The 12,513-nt window shown below is 47.3% G+C and overlaps 1 protein-coding gene across 2 annotated transcripts in view; it reads right to left on the bottom strand.

The window, feature by feature from the left end:
• Nucleotides 1-333: 333 nt before the first annotated feature.
• Nucleotides 334-12,513, bottom strand: part of LOC148473372 (uncharacterized) — a 51,826-nt gene continuing 39,646 nt past the window's right edge. For both annotated transcript variants that reach the window (XM_088459692.1, XM_088459693.1), the window contains one exon: nucleotides 334-2,191. In XM_088459692.1, the coding sequence (XP_088315818.1) occupies nucleotides 760-2,133 (1,374 nt within the window). In that variant the 5' untranslated portion in view covers nucleotides 2,134-2,191 and the 3' untranslated portion in view covers nucleotides 334-759. The remainder of the gene's footprint in view (nucleotides 2,192-12,513) is intronic.

Here is a 12,513-nt window from a genome sequence, read left to right as displayed (position 1 = left end):
CTACTCCCACCTATACTACTCACACTGGTACACCCTCACACCTCCCCTACTCCCACCTATACTACTCACACTGGTACACCCTCACACCTACCCTACTCCCAACTATACTCCTCACACTGGTACACCCTCACACCTCCCCTACTCCCACCTATACTACTCACACTGGTACACCCTCACACCTACCCTACTCCCAACTATACTCCTCACACTGGTACACCCTCACACCTCCCCTACTCCCACCTATACTACTCACACTGGTACACCCTCACACCTATACTACTCACACTGGTACACCCTCACACCTACCCTACTCCCACCTATAGTACTCACTGGTACACCCTCACACCTACCCTACCCCTACCTATACTACTCACACTGGTACACCCTTTAATATACCTATGCTGTATATTACTGTTGTGTTCATGTACTGTGGTACTTTACAAAACAGCAAACATAATAATAACATGAGCATAAAATAACCAGTCCCAGATGAAGACAATCTGTAGCTGTATATTTTATCCTATTATGGAGAGACGTAAATGAGCTTTAGCAACAGAAGAATTTATAACATGAATATTGTCTGTGATGGGGCAGGAGCCACTTAGCAAATGCATTAAGATATTTTCCCTTGTGACACAGAGGATATTAGGTAATCAATTTCCAGCGATAATCCACGTGGCTACGCAATGTCTGGGATACAGTCCCTACGGTAAGGCAGCACAATTACAAATCTTTTAAGTGCAAAGAAGAAGGTAAAGTCTATTGGTTCCTATTTGTTTTAAACTTTCTGCCAAGATTTAAATCTTTGACCCTATTTAATACCCTGCTAACTCTTATCACCAGCTCGGCTTCATATTTAGACAAGATCCTATCTTCTATCAGAGACTCCCTCTGTAGGTCTTTCTGTTTGGGTTCCCTGTAATGACACAGTTTAGCGATATCGCTGGGAACCTGGTACTGCTCCCCTGTAAATTCGAGTGGAACGTGGACTGATGCCTTCACAATACCCCTGGGATTCACGATCATCTTCGTAGGATTAATTTCATAAGGTTGGTTGGGCTCGCGGTAGACGTGCTGCATTATATTCAGTCCTGGCACCGAGGCCCACCCTTCGGGGGTTAAAGGGCTGCTCTTGTCCTCAAGAGTTGTTGGGAAGACGTGGTTTTCAAAGATAAAGACGTTCGTGGTTGGTTCAATACTTAGTATATAGTCCAACATTTCTGACCAGTCCTTGTGTCTGACGGGTAAAATCAATTCATCAATGTCATTGAGAGCTATATATCTGCTCCTGTACATGTGGCGGTAAATGCAGTCATTTAACGCTGCGGTCTGGCCAAAATAATGGAGGTCTCCGGGATGGTCTGGGTAATGCCAACCCGTTGAAACATTTAAGAAGGAGGTGATGGGCCACGGTATCAGGTCTAGAAATTTTACCTGGGTGTAATAGGACAGGACTTTCTTCATGAGCGGGCTGGAGTCCGTGTGGTATATGACCACCTTCTCTGCCCCCAGCATTTGGTACATCTCCATGGACTGAATGAACTGTAAGACGTTGCTGTACGATCCGAACATTGCGGAAACGCAAATGAGAAACTTGTACTGGAACCTAAGAGGAGCGTTGTCCTGCTGATCACTGTTATGTATTTTTAAGTAGGTTGGCGCAGAACCGTCCACTTGCTGCACAGACATGAACTCCGGGACCTTTTCATCCTGCAAGTTGCATAGAAGATCTGTAGTACCGTAAGGAAAATCAAAATGGTCGGTGTGGACCTGAAACTCCACATCGGCTGTGTTGTTAGTGCCAGATAAACAGAAGTCGCAGAGCAACACGTCCGGTTCATATCGATTGGTTATCGCCAAGATCCGGATGGTCCTGCTAGACCGCATGTCCAGGTAGGCCGCTATCAGGTAGGTTTTGCTGTTCTTGACTCTGACGATGGCGTCCCCCGTCACGTTACGGCTACATATCGACTCTTCCATTTCTGAGGATCTGAGAAGTGGGAATGTGAAGGTTCCATGGGGCAAAGCGATTTTCACTAACACCACAATGTAGATGAAGTAGAGCACTGTAAATGTCGAGAAGACGAGAGAGAACAGTTTGCAAAGTTTCTTGAATGTTGAACATGGATTCATCCCTGACGGGCCACCAAGACCAGACTCTATCTTCTCTGTGCCATTGATGAGCTACGGTCTAATGACAAGAAAAGAAAATGGGTCAGTACGACAATACAATGATTATTTTAATAAAACTTAAAACCCCCTCTAATACGTCAGCTACAACTCTCTGCGTCTCGTTTACAAAAAAATTAAATATGCTAAAATATACCCTCAGAAAACATTAGTCAGTGTGCCAGTCTGCATCTGTTTGCTAATATAAGAACACGTCCTTACTAAACTTGGCATACATCAGCCAGCCCCTGCCGTCACCGACCCTGCCTCTCCTGACGCAAACGGCACATCATGCAAATATATATATATATATATATATATGCGTTACGTCCTGGCACAAAAAACAGTGGTGACAGTCAGACTCTCTTGGGTATACGGTGTCTTTGGCTGATATACTCTTATATTCTGATGTCATAGCTTTATATACAAATTGTATGTGATATTCCGTTGTTTGTTTTGGTAGTTGTTTATCTATATAGGATTATGCTACATCTGTTTTTATGTTTGTATTCTCATGAGCCTTATTAAAGTAGAGCTGTTTTATGGAGGTTCATCTGAGGATTCATTCTGAGATTTCAGATACACTTTGTCATTCTGTTATATTGGTACGGGGCCACTTAATTTGAAGTTCTTGCACTTTGGTGCACTTCATACATTCTTGCACTAGGAGGCGCCCTTGTGTTTTTGATTTTTCTCAGATCTGGATTTGGTGTTGTTCATGATTGGCTGCTATGAATGAGGAATTTACAAGGCAATCACTCTCACCATTTGCTTTGGACTTATTGCTGTGCACATCATATTGCTCGCTAGATGCGATCGCTCGCACGATGTGTATGCAAACTGCGTAGGCAGTGCTATCGCACAGCAAGGCTTTAGCACGCCCAGTATTTCTTAAAGAGTGATCACATAGTGTATGCAGACACCCACCAGCCTGTTTTAAGACGCCCACTTGTGCACGTCATGCCCACGAAGTGTATGCAACCATCGGCACATCGGGTAACATCGGATGCTATCGCAGCGCTTGAGGTTGACTATACCCTATCATAAGCACTGCGAGCACTTCAGTGTAAAAACCAGCCAGGTGACGTGTACTATGACGTTGTCCTATAATTATGCACACCTCTATAACGCCGTTGAGACGCTCAGGCACGCCTGCGTTTGTACCTCCACTCCCCCGTTTTTAATGGCCCGCCCCTGTTACCACCTACAAGCGGCTTCTCCTGTCACTCCCTCTGCTGGGCTGTCTGTGCGCAGCGAGCGAGCAAGTGCATTGTTGTGACCTGTCGCTAAGGTAAGCACATGCGCACAAGGCATACACACTGCGTACCATCGCCAGCAGCGAGAGTACGCATCTTAGCGAGCGGCTCTGAATCAGGCCCAGAGTTTGAGAACCACTGATCTAATATATAAACCCAGAATATGATGTAACTCTACTACACACCCACATGACATCTTACATGTTACACCTGCCCCCGCCTCCAGCGCAGCATGGTATTGCCAAGCGCAAAATTCCTGGCTCTCTTTGCTTTGCTCCCATATTGCCAGCACAGTGACTATTTCCATGTCTGCATGTTACATACAATCTGCATGTTACATACAATCTGCATGTTACATACAATCTGCATGTTACATACAATCTGCAACCTAGATGCAGCCACAACCAGCAACCTGAAAAGTGTGCCCGTCTTACTAAGGAACATAGGGCCTGATTCAGAGCCGTTCGCTATTTGTGGTCGTTCGTTCAAAAACAAGGGGTGGCTATTCAAATGATCCGTTCGCAAATTGCAGTCTGTTCCCACCTCTAAGTCTGAACGAGCGAGCAAAACATACGCTCGTTTTTTTGATAAAAACGCCCCCTGGCCGCACGCACCATACGTCATGTCCGCTATTTATTAGATTAATCGAGTACATCGTACAGCGTATGAACTGCTCGCTATTCTTGTGGTTGGTGTTTTCAACCGCTATTTTGCGAGCAGTTCTGAGTTAAAAAAAACCAAGTGACGTGGTCAATGACGCTGCTGTATTAATTATGCACTCCCTTAAAACGCCCGTTTTGACCTTTAAGCACGCCTGCGTTCGGATCTCCACTCCCCGTTTTCAAGCACCTTCCCCTGTTACCACCCACATACGCCTCATTCTGTCACTCAAAATAGCAGGCCCTCGCTATATTGCGTACCAACGATTCTCGGCCGCACTGACTGGTTCGCGCATGCGTACTAAAAACCGTACGCATGCGCAGATGTGCGAACATCGCTCGGAACGAGCGTACTGCCGCTAGCGAGTGGCTCTGAATGAGGGCCCTAGAGCCTGATTCAGAGCCGCTCGCAAGCGATATGCGCTCGCGAGCGAGTCGATGTTAGGCCACTGCGTATGTGCACGCCGGAGCCGGCTCCGACGTGCGCATACGCAAGACCCGGGTCTCTCCGGGTCTCGCACCAAAAGGGGGCGGCTGTTGGTTTTGATCGACAGCTCGCACCATTTTGGAGACGTGGCGTGGGGGTGGCTTCACAAACGGAGGCGTTCCCATGCGAACGCCTGCCGTTTGTGGGCGGCTCCATTGACATTACCAGTGATGTCAGTGGGAGAGGTTCCGGCTCTATTAGAGCCAGAAGCTCTCTGGGGCTTGCGGCCACGAGACCCTACCACAAGGGTCTCGTCACAAGCCCGATGGTCGCGATGGTCTTGACCAGGATGACTATCATCCTGGCCGCTCGCATAGCTGGCCACCGTCAGCAATGCGAGCCGCCGTTAGGCCGCTCCAAAAAACCCCCCCAAAAAACGCCCCGATTCAGAGCGAGCGCTCCGGCTCTGAATCAGGGCCATACTTCAGTGATATGAGTAATATCACATCAGACTTGTCTACTCTCCCAGAACAGCCAGGAGACCCCCAAATCTCAAGTGGCGATGCCGGTCGCCCAGAAGAGTATTCAAGCTTCCGGCAGCTGCCCACGTCCACACGGTGTCGCCCATGAGAACGCCTGCTGTTTGGGGGCGGCCCCACTGACATCACGAGATGTCAGTGGAGAGATTCCGGCTCTGTTAGAGCCGAAATCTCTCTCGGGCTTGTGGCCACGAGACCCTACCACAAGGGTCTCGTCGCAAGCCCGATGGTCGCGATGGTCTTGACCATCGCGACCATCTTCCTGGCCGCTCGCTATAGCTGTGGGTGGTCACCCACAGCTATGCGAGCGGCCAAGAGGCCGATCCAAAAAAAAAAAAGCCCGGCCCTGAATCAGAGCGAGCGGCTCTGAACCCTATATCCCCTGTAGTGTAGGGTTGTTCAGTAGCCTCTGTGGGCAGTGAACCTCCTGTTTTGTTACTTGTATATAATATTATGCTGGGTGTTTCATATATAACATGTAATACAGTTGTTCTTTCCAGTGTCTCAGTGATTCCGAACCCTTAGAGGTGCCAGGTGTCCTCAGCCAGCATTTGGGCTATCCAGCGGTTCATGATGGCAAAATAGCTAAATATGAGCCTGTTATGCTCCCACCCCCACAGTCCCCTCGCTGGCGCAGGCACCAATTTTCCTAATGTTATATTACTTTTATTGAAGTTTACACCACAACCTTCCCAAGTGCTGTAAATCACACTGTCACTGGCCTGTGACGTACATTTTCCTGGCTGTGCATTACTGCAAGTGTACAGTACAGCTAAATAATTCATGTTTTAGTAATGCAGATGTACACACCACACGCAGCACTGGATATGTCTACTCAGATTCAGATTAACCTTTCTAATGTTGCTGCACAAATCACTACGGACCTCATTCAGAGGCGGTCGGAGGATGCAAGCGGTCGCTCAGAAACTGGGCGGCCACTTGCATCCTGACCGCCCGCCTCTGTTGCGGTCGTTAGGCTGTGGGTTTACAGCCTAACCATCGCGACCATCGGGGCTTACGACGAGACCCTAGGGTAGGGTCTCACTTGTCGTAAGCCCCGGAGAGCTTCTGGTTCTGTCAGAGCCGGAAGCTCTCCACTGACATCACTAGTGATGTCAGTGGGGCCTCCCCCAAACGGTAGGCGTTCCCATGGGAACGCCTCCGTTTGGGCTGCCACCCCCCCGGCCTGCCTTCCAAACGGGGCGAGCTGTCAATCAACATCGACAGCTCGCCCCCTTTGGAAAGAGACCCGCTACGACCAGCGCTGTCGGTCATAGCGGGTCTCACGCATGCGCACGAGGGAGCCGTCTCCCTCGTGCGCATGCGCACTGGCCAAACATCAAGGGGGCCGTGCGGTGGTAGACCGTACGGCCGCCTCTGAGTAAGGTCCAATGTGCTGTCACTTCCCATTGCTGGAATACGCCCAATAAACCGCTGTTATGTGGACGCCGCCCTGGGACATTGGCCGTCGCTGAAACCAGAGGCAACAATGTCCACAACCCACAGACCGCTGTATGATGTATGAGGCTCTCTGATACGTTTCCGAGCAATGCTGCGCCCCAGCTACTGAGTGTCCCGCCTTTACAGCGAGCACCCACAGAGCCTGATCAGAGCTGGACGAAATGAGCCCCACATCGCAACATAAAATCTGTTCACTAAAAAAAAGCTGCACTTGCGGCATCTGTCATGTTGCAAATATCGCTAGATGTGTGCGGGACGAATTTTAACCCTCTAGGGTCTTTCTGATGGTGTGTTAAAAAGTGATTAGAAACACGATGTGTTATGAGACCTCTTTTAATATTATAGATATGCTCCCCTATCCTGGTTTTCAGTTTTCTAATGGTCCGGCCTATGTATTGAAGGCCACATGGGCACTCCAACAAATAAACTACACCCTCCGTGTTACAGTTTAAATGCTGTCTCAAATCAAATCGTCTGTTTCTTGAATTGGAAAGAAAATTGAATAAGGGTTTTGTAGTATTTATTCCAGTCTCTTTGCACCCTTTACAGTCCAGACAGAAGTGAAAGCCCTTCTGTCTCGCCATGCTTTCAGGATTTTCAGGGTTTCACTTCTGTCTGGACAGCATTTAAACTGTAACACGGAGGGTGTAGTTTATTTGTTGGAGTGCCCATGTGGCCTTCAATACATAGGCCGGACCATTAGAAAACTGAAAACCAACTAATCACTTTTTAACACACCATCAGAAAGACCCTAGAGGGTTAAAATTCGTGGGAATAAAGAGGATTGTAAAAGACTGGAGAGGAGGAAATTATTTAGAAAAAATATCCAAATCAGAAGCAGAATGGATATATGATATGGGAACATTGCACCCTAAAGGCTTGAATATTGATTTTGATTTGAGAGCTTTCCTTAAGACATAAATATAGGAGCTTTGATTGTAGTAACTTTGAGGACCTATGATTGACATGACTACACTAAGCAGTCCATTGATTAGAACAGATTTCATTATATATTTAAATACTTATATTTATCTACTATTTATCATTTTAAAGATTTTTAATTTTCTTTATATTAATAAAGTTCATACATTTACACAATTTTTATATATTTATTGGGGTCATTTAGTCTCTAAAACAGAGTTTTATAAAACAACCAATCACAGAGATCCACCAGTAATAAAAGGAGGACTGACCCCAGCATTTGGACACCTTTAAAAAATCTAAGTATGAAACGCGTTGGTGACCAGTTTTGTGGACATTTGGATTATCCCCCTCACCCCTGATGTCATACACCAGCGGGCGCAATTCCAGAGCACGAGCTGCACTCAGCCGGAGAGCGCTCATACAGCAGCGGGATTAGCGCCGGGACACGGCTGAAGCGGGACCCACTGAACGGCTCACTGACTAAAGGTCTGAAGTTAGAGCCAGAAGAGGATCCGGGGCTGAGAATCACGAAGTGCGGCAACATAGGGAAAGGTAGGGTTAGCGTTTGCTAGCTATTCCAGCGTGCTGCTTTATCGGGGATCCCATCCTGTTAACATCATAATTTTTCACAAGAGAGCTTTTTAAACATCAGTGTCTGTCTATACATGTTGATTGTTGGTGTATGTTATTTAACATTGGTCCTCAGTTATTATTTAATCATTCATTAATCATTTAATACTTTATAACAGATCATTTACAAGCGCTTCTATTTCCATACTTTATTGCTTTATGTAGCCAGTTTACTGACTACACTAATAGGAAGCTGCTACATTTGGGAGCGCTAGATATTGTTTTTCTTGTTAATGTGTAATAAGTGTTTGTAAGACTTCTAACATGCAGGCGGTTTCAGCTGTTCGCCGTGTGGCGAGACGCAAGACGCAGAATGCTCTTTCTGTATAAGCGCTGTCACTCACTGAGGGTACGGGCAGCGCCTGGACGTGGGGCCATGCTACAACCAGTCCAAAGACTGCCCGGCTGCGCACACAATGTCACTGATGAACTTTTACCTACATGATTTAATGCGCATTGGCGCTGCGTACCTAAAGGCACCTGGAACCTGCCCAAGAGTCTAATGGCCGTACACACGGTCAGATCAGACAATGATTAGATATCGTTTTCTGATCGACCAGCATGTGCTGGATGATCGTTATCCAACATCCAGCTCATGCAGCATCCCCCAGCGATTTAACGATCGCGGGTCGCTATAGTAAACAGGCTAACCTGGTCAATATCGACCAGGTTGGCCTGCAGGCACGGGCGATGGTCGATATCAATATCGACCATCCATGCCCGTGCATCGACCATCGTTTGGTCGTTGAAAGGGGCTAATATTCCGGTCGATATAAACGATCGAACGATAAACTATATAGTTTATATCGACCAGACTATCTGACCGTGTGTACGCACCATTACAGGAAAGAAAAGGGCCTATAACAAAACAACCTGTATTGTGTTCCTCTGTACGCAGGCGTTAGGGGCACTGGACAATAGCTGCCCATCCGTTTATGTTAATATCCTGTCCTAAATGCATTTCCCTCCACGTAGTGTAATAAAACGCTTCTCACTTGGATGATAGTTCTGGATTTCCTGCCAATGTCTTAAAAGCAAATTGAACGGACAGAAAAACATCTGACTTACTGGTGTTACAGCAGCCAGCGCTGGAAGGGGCTCTTATTAGGTACGACGCCAGGAACGGTCTCAACACTGAGTCACAATTAAAGGGGCTGTGCAGCTGAGACACTATCTGGATTCTCTTAAATGCAACGAGTATAGAAAAAATATATATGTATTAATGTATATATCATCAAAAAATTGTGCATAAAAGATCATATAATCCACTATAGTATAAATCTGACTCCCAGATCGCAGAAATATGTAGTGCAGCACCATCCAAATGACCTTCCCCAGAGGGCGAGGATGTACAAAAGACACAAAAGCAGGGAGCACACGCTCATGAGAAATATAATAGTTATTAATCTTTACTTATAAAAAAAGAACATGTACATCTAGGTAAAAAGGAATCAGCATGAATCCAATGCAAGGAAATTAGAACGTAACATATTAAAGACAGACAGCAGTGACGGGCAGTAATTTGCAGTATGTATTATAGGGGCCTATTCATCATAACTAAAAAAACGATGGAGGTAATTAGGTTTAGAACTAGCATGGAGCTCTACCAAATTACCGGAGGATTCATCATTCCTCCTCTCCATAACTATCTATTCCAAAACGCTGTCATTTTTGTGATGAAAGCGTTTCAGAAAATTTACTTTTCCCTGTCTATACCTACCTTACCGCAGCTGTAATTAGTGCTCTACCTTACCGCAACTGTAATCAGTGCTCTACCTTACCGCAGCTGTAATCAGTGCTCTACCTTACCCCAGCTGTAATCAGTGCTCTACCTTACCGCAACTGTAATCAGTGCTCTACCTTACCCCAGCTGTAATCAGTGCTCTACCTTACCCCAGCTGTAATCAGTGCTCTACCTTACCCCAGCTGTATTCAGTGCTCTACCTTACCCCAGCTGTATTCAGTGCTCTACCTTACCGCAGCTGTAATCAGTACTCTACCTTACCCCAGCTGTAATCAGTGCTCTACCTTACCCCAGCTGTAATCAGTGCTCTACCTTACCCCAGCTGTATTCAGTGCTCTACCTTACCCCAGCTGTATTCAGTGCTCTACCTTACCCCAGCTGTAATCAGTGCTCTACCTTACCCCAGCTGTAATCAGTGCTCTACCTTACCCCAGCTGTATTCAGTGCTCTACCTTACCCCAGCTGTATTCAGTGCTCTACCTTACCCCAGCTGTATTCAGTGCTCTACCTTACCGCAGCTGTAATCAGTACTCTACCTTACCCCAGCTGTAATCAGCGCTCTACCTTACCGCAGCTGTAATCAGCGCTCTACCTTACCCCAGCTGTAATCAGTGCTCTACCTTACCCCAGCTGTAATCAGCGCTCTACCTTACCGCAGCTGTAATCAGTGCTCTACCTTACCGCAGCTGTAATCCCTGTGTTATGTTCTGGGTTGTTTGTGGACCCGGGGTGGTAGCAGGAGTGATCACAGAAGCAGATTTGAAAATAAAACTAGGATCTTTAATAAGTGCTTGAGTAGACATATAATGTGGCAGTAAATAAAAGTCCAGGATTATATAAATGTGCACAAGAGTTCTGTGGTGGGAGCAAAAGGGTTAATGTCCAAATAGAAACAATTAGAGCTGTCCAGGTGTGCAGGTAGTGAACTGAAGCGCAGGATGTCAGCAGGCTCAGGCACTCAGGTATGGGCAAGGGTGATGGAGCTAGGAGCTGACAGGCAGACTGGCAGACCGAATTCACAGGAACAGGAAAGCACAGAGAACTCCCTCTCAGCTAGGCTGAGATACACGTTGCACTGGCAAAGAAGGAAGGCACTGACCCTTCCTAAATACCCCATGCCGTGCTGTTACTGGCCGGAGGGAACATGTGACTCACCAGGATTGGCCAGCCGCATCACATGGCCAGAAGGCAAGATGGCGGCGCCCATTCCAAATGGAACGGAGACGCCGCCAGGCCTTACCAGCGCAGAGTGACAACAGGCCCGCACAACGCGCGCAGCCAAAGCCCCCCGCCAGACACCAGCTCCGCCACCAGACAGCCCGCGCCACAATGACCTCACAGGTAACACTCGCCTAGCGCCATGCTGAAATACCCTGGCCGTGACAGTACCCCCCCCTTTTGGGGTGGCCTCAGGACACTCACCAGGCTTCTCCGGATGGGCAGAGTGGAATCTCCTGAAGGGAGCGTGGGAGCGTGGACATCACGAGCATCGGTCCAGCAACGTTCCTCTGGACCGTAACCTTTCCAGTCCAGCAAATACTGTAGATGACCTCTGCGTAGACGAGAGTCCAAGATCTGGGCGACCTCAAACTCAACTCCTCTCTCCGTCTGGACTCGAGGAGAAGCAGGTAGAGCACTATGGAATTTATTCAGGACCAGGGGCTTCAATAAGGAAATATGGAAGGAATTAGGGATTTTTAGGTATGGGGGTAACTGTAGACGATAGGCCACTGGATTAATGACTTCTGTTATGGTGAAGGGACCGATGAAGCGTGGTGCAAATTTCATAGAAGGAACCCTCAGACGAAGATTCCCGGTGGATAACCAGACCTGGCTTCCAACTTGCATGCGTGGAACTATTCTACGCTTCTTATCGGCCTGGGTCTTATAGCGAGAGGATGCCTTCAACAAATCAGACCGCACTTGAGTCCAGATGGCAGCAAAATTCCGCACCGTGTACTTCACGGCTGGAACATCGAAAACAGGCAGGCTTCGAAATTCCATAGGCCATATACAACCTGAAATGGCGTTTGGTTAGTTGACGAGTGGTAGGAAGCATTATGTGCAAACTCAGCCCACGGCAGCAAGGCAGCCCAATTGTCCTGGGAAGATGACATAAAAATTCTTAAGAAAGTCTCTAGATCTTGATTAACTCTCTCGGTGGAGCCGTTGCTTTGCGGATGGTAGGCCGTGGAAAAGTTTAACTTCACTTGAAGAACAGAACACAAAGCCCTCCAGAATTTTGCAATAAACTGCACACCATGGTCAGAGACAATTTCAGCAGGAAGGCCATGTAGACGAAATATGTGTTGGACAAACAACTGTGCCAGGTCAGGGGCAGAAGGTAACTTCTTCAATGGTATATAGTGGACCATCTTAGAAAATCGGTCTATTACAACCCAGATAGTGTTGAAACCTTGAGAGTGGCAGGTCTGTGACGAAATCCATGGAGAGATGCGTCCATGGACGTGATGGAGTAGGTAATGGAAGCAATTCCCCAGCTGGAGCTTGTCGTGATGATTTATGCTGGGCACAGGAGGAGCAGGAAGAGATGAACTCCATTATATCTGCCTTCATAGAAGGCCACCAATAGTGTCTTTTCAGGAACTCCAAGGTCTTCCGAGTGCCTGAGTGCCCTGCGAAGCGAGAGGAATGTGCCCAAGTGAGAAGCTGCTTCCATAATTCCGGGGCCACAAATGATTTT

Source organism: Taudactylus pleione, unplaced genomic scaffold, assembly GCF_031769625.1.
Source record: "Taudactylus pleione unplaced genomic scaffold, aTauple2 ptg000927l, whole genome shotgun sequence".
NCBI lineage: Eukaryota > Metazoa > Chordata > Amphibia > Anura > Myobatrachidae > Taudactylus > Taudactylus pleione.
The sequence above is the reverse complement of the archived record's forward strand: the minus strand, read 5'-3'. Positions and strand labels throughout refer to the sequence as shown.